Genomic DNA, 18,845 nt, shown 5'->3' on the forward strand with positions numbered 1-18,845 from the left:
ATGGTTTGCCAGTGCTGTGATACGATAGTGTAAAATAATGAATTTGAAGAAAGTCTCTGCCCTATATGTTGGTTAGCTAGCTAGCCAGCCAGTTTTAAATTAATTGTTTTAATTTACTGCCAATATGTTAACATTCCATTCAAAAAGTGCAGTCAATCCACAACCATACACTGGCTGAAATCACTTGATGATAGGATTTAGACAAGTTCTAAGTGCAACAATTACTGATATTGTATCATGTAATAGCCTGTAATTATTTTTTTATTTTTTTATTTCACCTTTATTTAACCAGGTAGGCTAGTTGAGAACAAGTTCTCATTTGCAACTGCGACCTGGCCAAGATAAAGCATAGCAGTGTGAACAGACAACACAGAGTTACACATGGAGTAAACAATTAACAAGTCAATAACACAGTAGGAAAAAAAAAGAAGGGGAGTCTATATACATTGTGTGCAAAAGGCATGAGGTAATAGCCTGTAATAGACTGGTTTGGATTTCTCCCTGACCAATATGGCTGCCAGTTTCAATCCATTCTGGGACTTTGAGAGTTTATGACAGAGGCCCTCTAGCAATGTTACATAATCTCTATGTAGAGGGATCGCATCAGGTCTATTCATGGCATTTACAACGTTTGGCAACTGAACGTGGCCCGGGTTACTGTATCACGTGACATACATGATTTGGTCCACTACACCTCGTTTTCTGTAGATAAAAACAGCTAATATTGGAGACACGAAGATCTTCAATCTACATTTTCTGAATTGCTTAAATATATGGAACAACATTTGAGAAAAATACTTTTTATTGGCAGACCATTGCTAATTGTTATCTGTATATGTTACAGCATGTGGCATGACTTAGTAAGATACTATTTTCTTTGCAAAATAGCACAAATGTAGGTTCTAGAAGAAATTAGATGGCTAAATGTACCTAAAAAATAAACGATTAAACCTGTTATTACTCCGATACCGATGGAGGCAGCATTTCACCGCTTTCTTGGTCAGTCTGTCACTGAAGAAGATAACTGTCCCGCCCCCACAAAAATCATGGCGGCCCCCATGGTAGTCGGTCGAAATATTCGCACCTTCGGAAGGATATTCGTGGGAGTCTCACAATCGGTACAGTATTTACTATACTTAAGATTAAGTATATTTGCGTTGTCGTTATTAATGGGTTATCCACATATATTTCTCTAATATACGAAGCTAATCGCACAGATTCTGCCTCTGCGTGTGAACTTAGTTAGCCAGCCAGCTCTGCTCTAGGGCGTTTACTAACAACCTGAACCATAGCTAGCTACCTTGATCATGTTTTGTTAATTCACAGTTTTAGCTAATAACAATTTGGCTAGTTTTTACAGGGATCAATAGGATTGAACGCTTGCAGATATCATGGGAGATCTACATTATGTCGGTATGTACCTAACTAACTAGCGGACTAAACTCAACTCCATTGTACATTTTTTAAATTTAAGTATTGACCATAATTTGTTGAAATACATACTTTTTCAATAAACGTCAAATGCAACCACCGACTGCTCGTTTCTATTTATTGAAGATGGCAACTCAGCGCGAATGCGAAATTTGATAGAAACACCATCAGAAATTTGATTGGTGAATGAGTATTTGGAGCCCTTGGCCTAAGTAATCGGAGACGTGCACATTTGCACTGACTTGCCATCTTTGAGAAACAGAAACGAGCAAACAGTCGGGTTAAATGAACGTTTATTGAAAAATGTGGGATTTCAGCAAACAAAGGCACACAACTACAGAGGACAAACCTAGGTAAGCATTGCATTATTATTATTGCTATTTTTTAAGTATTGACCTTGGTTACAGGCGTCATTCACACTGAGCTGAAGGGTAGAGCTGCCGCTTTCAAGGTGCGGGACTCTAACCCGGAAGACACCATTATCCCAGAAACCCTAGACCCACTCCAATTTGCATACCGCCCAAACAGATCCACAGATGATGCAATCTCTATTGCACTCAACACTGCCCTTTCCCACCTGGACAAAAGGAACACTTATGTGAGAATGCTATTCATTGACTACAGCTCAGCGTTCAACACCATAGTACCCTCAAAGCTCATCACTAAGCTAAGGATCCTAGGACTAAACACCTCCCTCTGCAACTGGATCCTGGACTTCCTGACAGGCCGCCCCCGGGTGGTGAGGGTAGGTAGCAACACTGATCCTCAACATTGGAGCCCCCCAGGGGCTCCCCTCCTGTCCTCCCTGTTCACCCACGACTGCATGGCCAGGCACAACTCCACCATCATTAAGTTTGCAGACGACAAAAGTTTAATTAAATTAAGATTAAGTTTGCAACCTGATCACCGACAACAACGAGACCGCCTACAGGGAGGAGGTCAGAGACCTGACCGGGTGGTGCCAGAATAACAACCTATCCCTCAACGTAACCAAGACTAAGGAGACAACAGGAAAAGGAGGACCGAGCACGCCCCCATTCTCATCAACGGGGCTGTAGTGGAGAGGGCACGACAAAGCCTATTCCCCCTCAGGAAACTAAATATTTGACATGAGTCCTCAGATCCTCAAAAGGTTCTACAGCTGCAACATTGTCTGGTATGGCAACTGCTCGGCCTCCGACCGCAAGGCACTACAGAGGGTAGTGCGTACGGCCCAGTACATCACTGGGGCTAAGCTGCCTGCCATCCAGGCTAAACTGCCTGTAATCCAGAGGAAGGCCCTAAGAATTTACTAACCAGTGCCTGTATGTAGCCTCGCTACTGTTATTTTTCACTGTCTTTTTACTGTTTTATTTCTTTACTTACCTATTGTTCACCTAATACATTTTTTTGCGCCGTTGGTTAGAGCCTGTAGGTAAGCATTTCACTGTAAGGTTGACACCTGTTGTATTCGGCGCACTTAACAAATAAACTTTGATTTGATTTGGTTGGGCTAATCAATGTAGTTGAAACTGAATTCCGCAAAGCCTGGTCTCTACTCAACTCTGTTTGCGGAGTTCATTAGAAACTTTATTCACCATGGAGTTGCGTTTAGTCAGCTACTAGCTTACTAGCTATAGTCAAGTGTAAAATCCATATAGTGAGCGTTTACTTCTTGTCAATCCTATAGCTAACTAATCCAACTCCATTTTCACCTTCTCCATTCTCCTACAACAGCCCTCTCCAGTTGCCTGCAACCTGCCTCCACACTGGAACCTTCTCTTCCTCTCTTCCCTCATCTGTGAGTCATCCTGTTTTCTTTTTGACACTCCCAGCACAGCGCCAATAGCCTTGATGCCCCCAGCACTATTGTGCCAAAAGCCTTGATGGTGTCTCCGTGTGGTTTCGGCTTTACTCCTTCAACACCTTGTCTACATCACCTTGATGCACTGTTAGTCTATAACTAGGACCCTGAGTTTTCATTGTCAGATCACATGGCCAGGAAAAAGACAGTACCCTATATAGAGCATGGATGACAAACATTATTCTGCTGAACTTTTATCTAGTAAATTACACATTTCTCTTTTCCTTCCAGGTGATTGTCACAGAGGAGCCGGACACGCTGTACCAGAAGGTGTCTCTGCTGGTGAAGGGCCATGACAAAGCAGTCCTGGACAGCTATGAGTTCTTCGCCATCCTGGCTGCCAAAGAGCTGGGAGTCACTCTGGGCAAAGTGTGAGTTGACATAGAGGGGTGTTAAGCTGTAACTGTCACATCAGTTCATTATGTTCCCATCTCTGAGTTGTCCTTTGACTAAATGAGCACAGAGCATCTCTAACCCACTTTTACATTTAGATAGCAGTGCCAATCTGCTTTGATGATAATGCTCAATGTTTATGTTTTCTCGCTGTGGGACAATACTCACTCAAAAGGCTGTCTATTTTCTTTTTGCACTAGATTTGAGCCTCCAAAGAACATTGAGCGGCTGACACTTCTGAAATCTGTCCACATCTTCAAGAAACACAGGGTCCAGTACGAAATGAGGACGCACTACCGCTGCATAGAGGTGAGGCAAACAGTCTTCTTCCACCTTTAAGTTCCTACAAATGCCTCTTCCCTCATCTTTTCCAGAACTAGAACACACCATTGGGGATTGTTTCCACTCCTATTGATTCTGTTAGAACTCCTGAAGAGTCAATGGATTCATAGGGTTTATTTCAAGATGAGATGGATGGCTATAGGGAAGGTTCAATGGACTGATACAGGGGGTCAGTGGTATGTCTACATCCTCTTTTCATCTCTCTCCCTTAGCTCTCTCGTGTGACTGGATCCACTGCACAGGTGTACCTGGAATATATACAGAGGAATCTGCCAGAGGGTGTGGCCATGGAGGTGACCAAGGTAAGATTGAGAAGATGTTACAGGTTCTGGATAGGTTTCCTTTCTATAAATGTATTTTACATTTGTGTCCCCTTTTTTCCGACACCAAATACAAACATACACATATGAAGGCCGTCCATTTGTAAATAAGAATTTGTCCTTAACTGACTTGCCTAGTTAAATAAAAATATGAATAACTTTCAAACGCACACAAACAACATCTACATCTCTTCTGCCCAGACACGCATGCTCACACCTCATCCCTAGTGCCTCCATTATTGTTTGCCACATGGCCTTCGCCCATGCTATTTCAATAATAAATATTTAGATGTTTCCATTGTGTTAATGATGGTGGTTTGATTGTTTTTTTTTTTTTTCACGTTTAAAAAAAAATGTTTTTCAAGATGAGTGAGAAGAAAAGAATTGTCCAGCCCATTGAGTATTTCAATACACCCCCATATGCCATGTCTTGAAATATGCAGGGTCTGAATAGGTTCCATGGTGTAGCTAAGTCAACCACAATGTCAGCAATCTACAATTGCCATTTTTTTTTAAAACATGTTTTTTTGCTTTGTTATGCCGTCTTGTGTAATCAGGAATAAGATCAGTCATATGCCTTAATCTGTTTTGGACATAATAAAGTAACTAGCATTCTTATACACACACACAAATTTGAACGTACAGACTCCACTCCTGGTTGTAATATCTGTATCTTTAGACCTCCATGGAGAAGGTTCCAGAGCATCTCCTGGAACCTATGTGGAACGACCCGCCAACTGAAGAGAAGCCCAGCCAATAAGAGCAGAGTCACATACATAAGCTGCTTCTCTCAGCACCCAATCAAGAAGACCGAACCTCCAGCCCTGAGACCGGTCCAGAGAATATGTTTGTTGACAAGGGTCAGCCAGAGCAAGGCGCTGTATAGATGATCTGATCAACTACTAAACAAATAGGTATTGTAACTGTGCGGCCCCTAGCTCAGGCCAACCCTCATGAACGAGCAGTGACTCAGTATCTGTGCATCAGGGCATCCTCCACAAAAGCAAGAACTGAAACGGACTATTTCAGTCCAGAGAGATGGTCAGTAGTCATCTGCTCTCTGAGTTAAGCTTATGCTGCTCATTTTAGTTGGCTTTCTTTTTCTTGTAATGTACAACTTTCTGTACTCCAAAAGACTACAAGATGTATGTATTATGTTTTGTTATTAAACTATTAGTTATCATGTCTATCTTTGTTTGACGATGTGTTCTTTGGAATACTGGTACCGTGTGCAAGTCAGTCAGATTCATAACTGTTGTTTTCACAACATCAATTAAGATATTTTGAGTTATTTGCCAGATAAAGGATTGTGTTGGATGTAACGTATGCACCATAGCAGACTGGCTTTCTTGATGAGTATTGATTTGGTTTGCTTTGTGTCGTTCTGTAATCAGTATAGAAGGCCAACACAGAAAATTAATTGAGATGTTTATTGAAGGACAGCAATACACAAAAGTCAAAACTGGAAATGATTGCATTGAATTAGAATATATATTTTTAACATACTCACCACAATGGCTACTACCTATGAATTTCGGATCCTTTTCTTAGTCTGACCAAATGAAAGGCCTGTGCTTCATGTTATATAAGCAGTTGTCCTAGTAAAATTCCCTTCATTTAATCAACATGGTCACTTCCTCTGGCTGCTCTACATAAAAACCTCTGATCCGGCCCCTCCCCCTGGATCCAGATGAGTCATGCGTAAGAAGACCATGCTCAGACATTAATCATATTAAGCCTCTGAGTCATCTCAACCTTGGGTGGAGATGAGTGAGGAAGCTTGGATCGCTTTAAAGTCTTTGCTGCAGTTGACTCAGGCAATGTTAAGGTAATTTCTGCTGTCCTTATGTCAAGAATGTATATTTTCAGTGCCATATTGATAAGCAGGTTTGTATCGGCGGAGGATTGGGCTTTCCATGGTGATATCACCATGCAGTAAATTGGTTAAAGTTGCATTATGTAGAAATCAATCTGCCATTTCCTGGATGCTAAAACTCATATACAGTGCATTCTGAAAGTATTCAGACCCCTTGACCTTTTTCCACCTTTTATGTTACTGCCTTACTCTAAAATTGATTAAATTATTTTTTCCCCCTCATCCATTTACACTACCCCATAATGACAAAGCAAAAACAGGTTTATAGAAATTAGCAAATGTATAATAAAAATAATTTACGGAAGTATTCAGACCCTCACTTCAGTACTTTGTTGAAGCACCTTCCGCAGCGATTACAGCCAAGAGTCTTCTTGGGTACACTAAAAATTAGGGCTACAACAAGGGTTCTTCTAAGATCCTAAAAGTTTCTTGAAGAATCTTAGGGTTATTGGCTCTGAAAAATGCCCCCAAAATGTTCTACAAGAACTGCAAAGGAGGTGGGGTTCATTGAGGAACCAACTTAGGTTCCTGCAAGAACACCCACCAACGAACTGCCCAACTGAAACATTTGGATTTGAATTTGAGATGACAGCAGGTGCAGGCACTTGACTGAACAATTTTAAGATCTCAATGTAAGGTAAGGCTTCTCCCTTGAATGATCTAAATTGATATTATTTTATGATCATACCATCTATCTTTTCATATTTGGAAAAATGGCAGTGTTTGACACTGTCCATTTTCTAAAACAGAAAATGGACACAATTCAATGGATATCAATCAACAACGAGGTAAGAATATATTAAAGGCTATAGCTGCATTGGGTGCAGATGACTGAACTGATCACTTTTGTATGTGTCTGAGTCTGCAGGTATACAGACCAGGAGGCACACAAAGGTATTGGTATGTTGTGCAGATCACATGTATCATCTACAGTTCATTTAGTTTTCTCTAAAACCAGATAGGACTTGGTCACAGCAGCCTCCCTTATCTCTTCAATGGAAATCCCAGAGGCCTCTACATTATTTACAAGGTACTTGTATAAAAAACATTATTAAAAGTGAAAAGTTATTTTTACATTCACATTTACCACTAAAACCAAGGTATGAATACTGCCATGTGCACATTTAAAAAAAATCTGTATAATTGCAATTTTTTGGATTCACACACTTCACCCTCCCTACAACTCTGATGAATATAACAGGAAACCTGTTCGATCACCATGCACTGCAAAATCTGGATGGATACGGAGAACATCAACACATTAACATCAACACGCCAGAGGACATACCCATTGGACTTGGGGCTCAGCTGGGCGTTTACCTCATCTTTGGATTTTTAAATTCTGCTTTGCCTCTAAAATATCAATAAACACCGACATCTGAAATATTGTGTTATTATTATGTGTATTATTATTAATAATAGGGGAAGAGGGAGTTCAAAAATGTACCCAAAAGGGTACTTCAAAAGGTTATTTTGAAGAACCATTTAAAAAGGGTTCTTCGAAGAACTTAGAGGTTCCCTCCACAGTTTCAATTTGAAGAACCCTTAAAGGATACTCCAGGAACATTTTATTTTTTAGAGTATATGACGTTAAACTTTGCACACCTGTATTTGGAGAGTTTCTCCCAATCTCTGCAGATCCTATCAAGCTTTCAGGTTGGATGGGGAGCGTTGCTGAACAACTATTTTCAAGTCTCTACAGAAATGTTCAATCGGGTTCAAGTCTGGACTCTGGCTGGGCCACTCAAGGACATTCAGAGACTTGTCCTGAAGCCACTCCTGCATTGTCTTGGCTGTGTGCTTTTAGGGTTGTTGTCCTGTTGGAAGGTGACCCTTCGCCTCAGTCTGAGATCCTGAGCACTCTGGAGCAGATTTTCATCAAGGATCTCTCTGTACTTTGCTCCGGTCATCTTTCCTTCGATCCTGACTAGTCTCCCAGACCCTGCCGCTGAACAACATCCCCACAGCATGATGCTGCAACCACCATGCTTCACTGTAGGGATGGTGCCAGGTTTCCTCCAGAAGCGAAGCTTGGCATTCAGGCCTTTCCAAATCATGTCCAATCAATTGAATTTACCACAGGTGGACTCCTATCAAGTTGTAGCAATATCTCAAGGATGACCAATGGAAACAGGATACACCCGTCTCAATTTTGAGTCTCATAGCAAAGGGTCTGAATACTTGTGGAAATCAGGTATTTCTGTTTTTATTTGTAATAAATCTACAAACATTTCTATACACCTGTTTTCACTTTGGAATTATGGGGAATTGTGTGTAGATTGAGGAGGGGAAAAAAATATTTGATCCATTTTATACTACAGCAGTAACGTAATAAAATGTGGAACAAGTCAAGGGGTCTGAATACTTTCCTATGGCTCTGTACTGAACAAAAGTATAAACGCAACATTCAATTATTTCAAATATTTTACTTAGTTACAGTTCATATGAGGAAATCAATTAATTTTAATTAATTAATTAGGCCCTAATCTATGGATTTCATGACTGGGAATACAGATATACATCTGTTGGTCAGAAAACTAGTCAGACCATTTGCCTCATGGAGTGCGACACATTTCCTTTGCATAGAGTTGATCAGGCTGTTGATTGTGGCCTGTGGAATGTTTTCCCACTTCAATGGCTGTGTGAAGTTGCTGGATATTGGCGGAATCTGGAACACGCTGTCGTACACGTAGATCCAGAGCATCCCAAACATGCTCAAACATGTCTTGTGAATATGCAGGCCAGGAATTGTGTGCAGATCATTGCGACATGGAGCTGTGCATTACCATGCTGAAACATGAGGTGATGGCAGCAGATTAATGGCATGACAATAGGCCTCTGGATCTCGTCACAGTATCTCTGTGCATTCAAATTGCCATCGATAAAATGCAATTGTGTTCGTTGTCCGTAGCTTATGCAGGTCCATACAATAATCCCACTGCATGAGGCACTCGGTTCACAACGTTGACATCAGCAAACCGGTCACCCACATGACTTCATACACGTGATCTGCAGTGGTGAAGCCGTTTGGATGTAATGCCAAATTCTCTACAATGATGTTGGAGGCGGCTTATGAAAGAGAAATTAACATTCAATTCTCTAGCAACAGCTCTGGTGGACATTCCTGCAGTCAGCATGCTAATTGCATGCTCCCTCAAAACTTGAGACATCTGTGGCATTGTGTTGTGTGACAAAACTGCATATTTTAGCGTGGCATTTTATTGTCCCCAGCACAAGGTGCACCTGTGTAATGATGAGGTGGATGGATTATCCTCGCTTAGGAGAAATGCTCACTAACAGAGATGTAAACACATTTGTACATAACATTTGAGAAAAATAAGATTTTTTTTGTGTATTGCACATTTCTGGGATCTTTTATTTCAGCTCATGAAACATGGGACCAACACTTTACATGTTGCGTTTATATTTTGTTAAATGTAGTATAAAATAGTATAATCTAAACCGCTGTGAATATACTTTCCAAAACCAAAAATATTGTTTCAGCTGTTTTAAACTCATGTACAAAACCAAAAGTAAAAGACACAAAAACATAATTTAAGAACGGGAAGGATAGAAATAGCTCACATAGAACAACAGCTCTACTGCTTCTTGGACTTGCTTTCAAGTAGAATGATAGATTTATAACTCACATTTCTATGTGAATTTGTAATCGCCCAAAAAGTTATATATTGCCACTTGACCAATAACAAAGTGAGTTCCAAAACTATTCCAATAACAGCTAGTTTTAAATTTCCCCTCCCCACTCAGACCACTCCCAGACAATCCTAGCAAAATTCTTGCTTGAGAAATAGTTTTTGCTAAAAAGCTATTTTTGTCAATTTGAATGGAAATCTATTACAGTAAGGTACTTAATTGTTACTCAGAAATAATTTAACATTGATATAAAAACGTCTGCTTTGGGCCTTTAAATAATCTATAGACGATTGGGTCATTACGATTATGCTGAGCCGCAGGGCACCGGGTAATGGCCGGCACGTCATCGAGCGAAAGCGGGGAGGGAGGAGCGCCATTCTCAAATCGAACAATAATCTGTGCTGCTCGGTCATTTTGTCAACAAGGCAGCATGGTGCATCGTCCAGAAACATACATATTTTCCATAAAATAAACGTTTGAATTTTAATTGGGATGGCAGATAAATCTTTTTTATCCAACGCGATCACTTTTGATCCCAGAATCCTACTAATTACTACACGTGATTAATTACGTCACGAAGTTTCGAGCCGATTGCGCCGTGGGTTTTGAACAGGGCACCTGGCTCACACCCGGGAGGCAGCCGGTTACTAATCCCATGAAATCTTCTTTTTCATGCCTACACGGCCGCGATTAATCGACTCCCCCATTGACTGACTGAATCAACACTTAACAAAACCCACTTAAACCCTGTAATTTACATATGGTAATCATTATTACCATAATGATCTAATTGACTAAGAACATACCTTAGTTTATGGCTCTTTGTGTGCTTCAGTGTCCTTTATGTACATTCATGTTTGGATGTAAGATATACCATAGCGTTGTACCTAAAAAAGGCAATTCATTACTGTATTACAAAATAAATCTAAAGACAACAGAAACAATAGGCAATGTTCTCCCTTTTCCTTTCTGCCTCACCTGCTTCAAAATAATGTAGATTGACCACGGTTTCCAGACTTTCTCTCCATTTCCATCCTGTAAAAGAGAATCTCCAAGATTCAAAGGGAGGGAGGGGAGGGATTTGGACACCAGTAGTCCAAATTTAGAGGGGAGGGGGGATTCTTGGGGTCTGCTGAATCCCCAATCTGGAGACAACAACAGTCAGTCTGTCATCATCACTGTTAAAAGCAGAGGGGATTCCAAAGGAAGACTGGGAGAGAGGGCAGCAGAGAAACACTGGTTCATAGGAAGGGGATAGAGATGTACAGAGGGGGAAAGGTGCAACACCTGCCTACTGTTTTTTTCTGAAGCAGTGTGTGTCACAGGAGGTTGGTGGCACCTTAATTGGGGAGGACAGGCTCGTGGTAATGGCTGGAGCAGAATTAGTGGAATGTTATTAAATACATCAAACACATGGTTTCCATGGTTTCCATGTGCATGGTGCCATTCCATCCGCTCCATTCCATACATTATTATGAGCCATCCTCCCCTCAGCAGCCTCCACTGTTGTGTGTGTACTGGATTAGATGCTGCGCGGTCCTGCTCTGTGTCTACATGACTCATTGAGTATGTGTCATGTCTTGTCATATTATGTCTTGTTCCTGTTCTTTCTCTTCACACTAAACCGCTTTTGGGTCCTCACTCAAGTGCATAACAGTATGCACTTTTTCTGCTTTTCAGAAGTAATGCCATATGTTTGTTTTGTCAGCAGTATGTACTGTTCATTAATAATAAATGTCTATCCATATGATTGCATATATTCATTACCTTTCTCTCTAACTGTCTGCATTACCTCTGCATTGTATCTAGGCATTGTATCATGTAAAAACTACAAAGTCAGCATAAATCCATAACAACTGGATTATTCACTTTATTTGTAATATCTGTGTGTTTATCATCTTTAATGACTCGAAGGGTGGCACCAGTAAAACAGTGTTTATTAGATAACAATATGCTGATAATAAACTGTGCTTGATCTCATTTGAGTTTCAAGTGTACTGTATGTATGAGGTCTGTGTTGCACCTTTACATGCAACTGCAACAGACTGGGGTAGATTAACTAATGACAATCAAGAGAGAAGAAATATTTTACGTAAAATGTTTATCAAAGATATAGAACAGTGGGTTGTGCTTGTGTCACTCAATCCCTTGTCCTCCTCTGGGATCTATGGTAGTAGAGACTAAAGCATGTTCTACATTGTGAATTTGGCCGATTACAACTCCTATGGGGGATAATGTCCTCCTTTTAAAACAGACTACCATTGGGATTCTGTCTGGAAGTTGTTATTGATACGGAGGAAACATCTCAGTACAGTATATTTCTAGAGTGGAATGTCCGTTGGTCAAATGTCTGTTGGCTCATTCAGAGTGTTCCATGTGTCAAAGGCATTTCTACCGCATATAGTGCTCTTCGGAATAACATTACTGCATAGTTGCACTGCTTTCTCAAGTCATTTATGGTGTGCATTATTGTAGCTTTCAGCCCTCAGCGTGACTATAACATATTTTTATTTCTGTGTGATCATTTCCAAACTCTCCTGACCCATTTTCACTTTTACAGTTAAGACTTTCCCATACAAGTTCTTGGTCCTCCAACTTCATCTTAGCAAATATGACAATGTGACCTTACATTCATGTCAAGGTATGCATCAGTGTTGCATTATATATGTGTATGTGTGCAGCAAAAATATCAATTGCATTAAAACTGATTCAAGAAAATTCATTCATAATGTGCTGTTTGTGTTTCAGTGATAATTCAGCAATTGTCTGAGTGGTACCATTACCATAACAACAGCAGTGTAGCCACTGTATAACTTTGTGTAACTTTATAGTATAATAACATTGTTGTCCATTCTCTTTATTAAATTAGTCATGTTGTGTCAAGTTGACTCTCAGACTTGGACTTTAAAAAAACAATAAAAAGAGCAGTTCAGTTAAGTTTTACTTTTATTTTTGTCCTTCACGACTACGTCATAGTTGTTACTGTTTTCCAAAAGTACATCCACAAATCCACAAAGTTATGTCAGTTACAGTAAGTATAACGTATGATAACACTTCAAAACTTAACACACTGAATAGTAAGTATCTTAGACTAAACTGAAGCAATTACTTGTTTCGTAATTTGCTTTCAAATATACTGTAAATGCTGCTAGTATATATACTATATATTTATTATATTATTTCAATATAATATTAATTTAAGTTCTTTAGTCATTCCACAATATAGATTGCTGAACACAAACATGAATTGTTCCAAATAGCAATATGCATTAACTTAAAATAGCTGCACATGAATCATATAAAAATGTCACGTAAAATAATCATGAATACTTGACATGAAAAATATTGTCTTTTCACTTAAGAATGTGTACGTGAGTCTAAACAGCTTTTGCTGTAGTTGTGTACTGCTTGGTGAAGTTGTAATACAAAAGTATATCCATGTACCAAAAGGGAAAGTTAGGGAGGTCCAAGGTGTAAGAAACTAGTGCTAGTAACTGGTGCTTGAGGGCTGTTGCACATTGCTTTCTTTCTTTCTTTCTTTCTCACTCACACACAATGTGTAATTTCTCTTTTTATTAGGGTCAGACATTCCTTAAGGTTCACAGAGTGACCACCACAAGACCACATGACATCTAAGGGATTTGAATATCAACATTTATCATCCCTTTGGGACTCTTTTTTTTAAATCATATTTTTATTCTCTCAATACTATACAACTTTGTCCTAATACCAAGAGCACATTTTTTTCTAATAACAAAAGTTACAATGAAAGTGAGAATGCCTTTTTGTACTGTTAAGGTCTGAGGCATTTAAGTGTCCACTTGTTGATTCACATCTTCTCCTCTGGTATACGATATCAATATCCAGATATTTGGCTAGAGGGTGTTCCATAAGGATTTTTAAAAAGGGGTCTTCTTTTTATGACACATATTAAGGTGCTCAGTTTAGCCACCCCAGCCCAGTAGGCTCGCTGCTATAGACTGTAAAGCTCTCTGTTACTGTATTATTTTTGGGCAGGCTGCGTTAAAACCGTCGGCCACCAGGGGGCCCTGGCCACCTCTGGCCTCTGCCAGGTGGGGGATGATGAGGAGGAGAAGCTGGTCCATTGTGGTAGCTGTGTAAAAGGATAAAATCACACATTGGATTCTCGTGCTCTGCCACCAGGGTGTACACTCTGATAGCAGTGTGTACCCCCTCTCATCTCTTCCACTGCACTGGAGGGTCTCCCCCTTTCAGCTACTCACTGTGTTGATCACAAATCTCTTTCATGCACTATTTAAAACTGTGGGTCCAAAACTTTGAGCAGTGTTTAAGATTTACGAGGATTTATTCATGTTTCCTTAACCTTTTTTTCCCATTGTTATTCACCATTTGATGCTATTTGATTAACCGTACCATTGCTAAGCGCGAAGAAGATTAAATGTGATTCACATCAATTGAGAAAAAGAGTCTGGGAAATTAGAGGGCATAGGGAAGAAAGAGGAGACAAGTTGTATGTGTTATAACAGAGCTGTAGAGAAGGAGGGAGGGAGGAATGGAGTGAGTGGTTGATGTACATGTTAATAAACATCTTACCCTCTGGGGCCCCTGGGGTGGAAGTGGCGTGGGGGTCCGGGGGACATGCCTCTTCCTCTGGGGTGTGGGGGGTGCCCTCTAAAACCAGGGTGGCCCATGGAGGGAGGTGGAGGGGGGCCGTGTCTATGGTGGGAAGGGTTCAGTGATTTCAAGAGCAAGTTAAAAACACCAACTAACACCAAGGACATTATATGATTTGATTTATGATTGTTTATCAATAATGAACTGATGAACACACTTGATAACATTGTGGATGGCAACTTATCTACTGAATGACTCGTTATGTGGCTATACTGGTAGGCTTTACCTGTGCATTGGTGGGTAGGGGCCTCTCAGGTGCATGGGTGGGGGTGGAGGAGGACCCATGCCCATAGGTCCGCCTCTCCCTATAGGTCCGCCTCTCCCTATAGGTCCGCCTCTCCCTATAGGACCGCCCCTTCCCATAGGACCACCCCTCCCCATCGGACCGCCCCTTCCCATCGGACCGCCCCACCCCATCAGACCGCCCCTCCCCATCAGACCGCCCCTCCCCATAGGCCCGGCCCTCCCCATCAGAGCGACCCTCCCTCCTCTCCTGCCCCTCATGTCTGGGTACGGCCGCATCCTCCCCATCCCTCTCCTGCAGGCATATAGAGGCATCATGGGAGAATGAGTCATTTGGTGTGAGTCAGACGCATTGGGGAAAAACAATAGAAATGTGAAAATGTATTCCAGAAATAGCATGTGAATACCTGTCATTCATTCAGCTCCCTGGCTTTGACACAACACTGATATCATCCCATGCATACAGAAGCATCAGTTCCTTACCTCATGGGTCCAAACCCATTCATGTCCCCACCCCGTCCTCTATCCCCCCTGCCTCGTTCGGGTGGGCCAAATCCTTTCATCATCAGGCCCCGTCCACCATGCATGCCTCCTCGACCAATCCGGAACCCCTGGCCACGCCCTTTGAACCCACCACGACCCCTGTCGAGATGAAGAAAGGGACATACTGTAGTGTTACATTCTACATGGTAATGATGACTGATCAATAGCAGCCTGAGAAGATCTAGTCACATGACCGACCTGGATTTGTTTTCTGATATGGGCTCCTCAGATGCATTTTGGGAAGTTTCTGTGTTGTCCGTCACCTGCTCTGTATCTGCATCCATCTGATAACACAAGGAAAGAAAGACATCATATGTCCGAAGGAAATTTAGTTACACTGTCTTAAACGCTGCTTCAAAGAGCTTTAAGACTGTCATAACAGTGACATGACAGTTGTTATAACAGTTAGAACAGCTGATGTTAACTTACGAGCATAGTCACGACATGGATAGCTGTACAGTATATCTAGGTTTGCGTAAAGTTCAACATTTCAACCTGAGCTGGAAGCTTAGCCTTGAGCTGAGCCTATGACCCCTCCTCACATGGGATGTAATACACAGATGCCCCATACATTCTGGGTATGTTATACATTATACAACCTTGATATTGTGTGTAAATCGATCGTACAACAACACTTTTAGGACGTCATCACCTTTAAGCTGTCATGTAATCTACCATCTGTTCAGAGTGACAGCCTTTTAACATGTTCAAATTAGGTCACATGTCGATAGGCCACACACGCTTCTACACAATAGAGACCCTACAGGAGTCTCACACATTATTCAACTATTGTAACTGAAGCGGTGATTTCAACACTGTTGTTGGGAGGAATAGAATTTCTAAAGGATGGAAATAGAAAATACATGCTTGCTAAATACATACCTCTTCATCAGCTTAAAAAATTATTACTACAAAGGAAATGTTACTGTATGTTACTAAACTGTATTTTTGTTGGGTTTTTAATTTGACAGAACATGTGTTGGAATATGAAATATTTGAAGCAATACACAGACCACAAGAACGTCCTGTTTAATTATGTAAATGAACCTTTGAATCAGCCAAATAACAATATAAGAGGCAAAAAACAATGCGTGAAACATTATTGTATATTTCTGTCTGCTTTTGAGAGTTATAACTAACAGATTTCAGTGAATGAAGAAATCACGATGACACTGGAGGAAGAAAAAAGGACAAACTGATTTTTTTCAGTACTAAAACTAAATAAATAAGTGAAAAGATCAATTAAGTGTTGCCTACAGCTACAAGGTAATCAAGCATGATGTGGACAAATGTCAGCTTCTCTCTTAGATCTGAAGATGGGGAGAGGTGGACTGATTAGCAACAGTACACAGTACAGCACAAGAGCATTCTGGGTAACTTCTGACATGATGAGTTACCAGGATCCATGTTCAGTATAGCAGAGAAACCCCCAATAATAAGCCTTTGATTAAAGGTTATTAGATATCTAGATATCCATACTAAGGCTTGTGTTTATGGACTTTGGGGGAGTAAAGAGCTTGAAAGTTCCCTACTTCAGTCGTGATCCCTTTCAGTCTATGGTTGAAACCTAAACCTGGACATTCGTAGAGAGAGTGCCAGTTTATGGCTGGGCAGAGTTGTGCATTGACTGACTGAGCATGCACAAACGAACACAGAGAGAGTGAATCCTAAGCCAATGAGAGCTTTAGGAGTTAGGCACGGTGGCTGCATGGAGTGAAGCTGGGGCCAAAGCTTGCGGTCGTGAGAGATTATTTATAGTGCCAAGGCCTGGGCCTATTGTAAAATGTAGCACTTGCACCCTTGCAAGGCTTGAGTGGGGGAAAGGCATGAGTGGGGGATGGGGTAGGCTATGGGGCAGAAGACAGGGGAATACATTTTGGGGTGGCAGGGTAGCCTAGTGGTTAGAGCGTTGGACTAGAAACCAGAAGGTTGCAAGTTCAAATCCCCGAGCTGACAAGGTACCAATCTGTCGTTCTGCCCCTGATCAGGCAGTTAACCCACTGTTCCTAGGCCGTCATTGAAAATAAGAATTTGTTCCTAACTGACTTGCCTAGTTAAATAAAGGTAAATAAATAAAAATACACACACACACACAACACAGCTGATGGACAATCCACATGCCTGGAGCTCCAGAACAGCCTGCACCAACATACAGTGAGGAATCTCGCTACTGCATTGTGGAGCGACATTTTAGAATATACCTCAAGGAGGCAAGATGTGGGGTCTTTCTGTCCAGAGGCGTGTGATATACTGTGGCAATTGTGGGAGATATACAGCTGATAATCATGGAGTTTCTGATTTATTTGTGTGGAAATATATCCCAATATCTTATAAATTCTTCATTAATCTGTTAATCTATCCTGCAAACACAAATGATATCCAGCATCAAAATTACAGTTGAGTTATCATCAGTTATTCAGCATTTAACTTCAGGTTATGGACACCTAGGGAAACAACATTTGTCAAAGGCAACTCCTTCAATTCAATACTAGCAGTTCAATGATTATAATTCATTACCCCTCAAAATAACTGCCACAGGTCAATAAACATGGTGTTATTTCCAACAATAGCCTACATAACTGGTTGTCATTGTTTACATGCAATAGGAGGCTATGTCCTGACAAACGTCATGGAAATATACTAAACATAGCTGCAGCTGATTACAAATGCCATTACCTACACCCACAACCATCAAGACTGTGACCACGAGAATCTAAAATTAATCGAAGGTTAATGTTTTATTTTTGCTTCCTACTGAAAAATGTGTATAGCCTTTATTTATTTATTTTAAATAGTGCACAATGTTCCTTCTGCACGACTCCACAAACTCAAAAAGCACAGTACCATCATCTGTGGAATGCTCACATCACTTGGTGCTTTGGTGAGGATATAAACAGGGAAATATCCTCCATTTATCAACAAAAGCTGATTAAAAAGTCGGCTACCTTTCTCATGTCTATAATCGTTCCTTCGATAAGGTTGTCTGAATCACAGTTATAACGAAACAGATAGGTGCAGTGGTTGTTCAAATCTGGATGGAAATATTAGATAAATACTGAGGTCTGGAATTAATAAATAGAATGATGTTGCTGTAAAATATGCAGAAGTAATGGCTTACCTTAGAAGACTATTGAGGTCCAGAAATACAACTAAATATAGATACTTCCTCTAAATAAAAAAGAAAATATAAAAAGATTTGCAAATAAAAAATGTAACAAAAATATTATCTATACCGTCCCTGTATTTCGATTTGAAATGGCGGCATCAGCGGAACCGATTACATCTAAGGCTCAGATTTTTTGGCAAGAATACGTTGTAGCGAGAGTCACGCCCACAGGAAATAGAGTCGCTTTCTGATTGGCTAAACCCGCTGTCCTTGTAATACCCGTTTTGGAATTTGCATCTAGTTATTGGTAGAGGAAACATTTATATTTCCAACCAATGTTTGGTGAAATGTACAGAAAGCTAAGACTAAAGATTAGATATACACTGAGTATAACAAACATCAGGAACACCTTCCTAACATTGAATTGCACCCCCCTTT

At 40.6% G+C, this 18,845-nt stretch overlaps 1 protein-coding gene and 1 long non-coding RNA gene across 4 annotated transcripts; one reads left to right on the forward strand and one right to left on the reverse strand.

Moving 5' to 3' along the window:
* Positions 1 to 1,012: 1,012 nt before the first annotated feature.
* Positions 1,013 to 5,516, forward strand: mrps10 (mitochondrial ribosomal protein S10). 3 transcript variants are annotated; one of them, XM_029676432.2, is made up of 7 exons: positions 1,013 to 1,118; positions 1,352 to 1,413; positions 3,148 to 3,211; positions 3,506 to 3,645; positions 3,868 to 3,976; positions 4,222 to 4,311; positions 5,009 to 5,516. In XM_029676432.2, the coding sequence occupies exons 1-7, from the start codon at positions 1,047 to 1,049 to the stop codon at positions 5,087 to 5,089; spliced, it is 618 nt and encodes a 205-aa protein (XP_029532292.1). In that variant the 5' UTR covers positions 1,013 to 1,046; the 3' UTR covers positions 5,090 to 5,516. The 3 variants fall into 3 exon arrangements, with proteins under 3 accessions (XP_029532292.1, XP_029532293.1, XP_029532294.1); XM_029676433.2 differs by having other exon boundaries at positions 1,014 to 1,118; positions 1,361 to 1,413; XM_029676434.2 differs by lacking the exons at positions 1,352 to 1,413; positions 3,148 to 3,211 and having other exon boundaries at positions 1,026 to 1,118.
* Positions 5,517 to 12,787: 7,271 nt separating this feature from the next.
* Positions 12,788 to 14,933, reverse strand: LOC115140466 (uncharacterized). The gene is made up of 3 exons (XR_010465544.1): positions 14,742 to 14,933; positions 14,435 to 14,557; positions 12,788 to 13,973 (listed from the first exon to the last, which is right to left on the reverse strand). It is a non-coding gene; the product is annotated as an uncharacterized LOC115140466 (long non-coding RNA).
* Positions 14,934 to 18,845: the final 3,912 nt, after the last annotated feature.

This window comes from Oncorhynchus nerka, linkage group LG13 (assembly GCF_034236695.1).
Source record: "Oncorhynchus nerka isolate Pitt River linkage group LG13, Oner_Uvic_2.0, whole genome shotgun sequence".
Lineage (NCBI taxonomy): Eukaryota > Metazoa > Chordata > Actinopteri > Salmoniformes > Salmonidae > Oncorhynchus > Oncorhynchus nerka.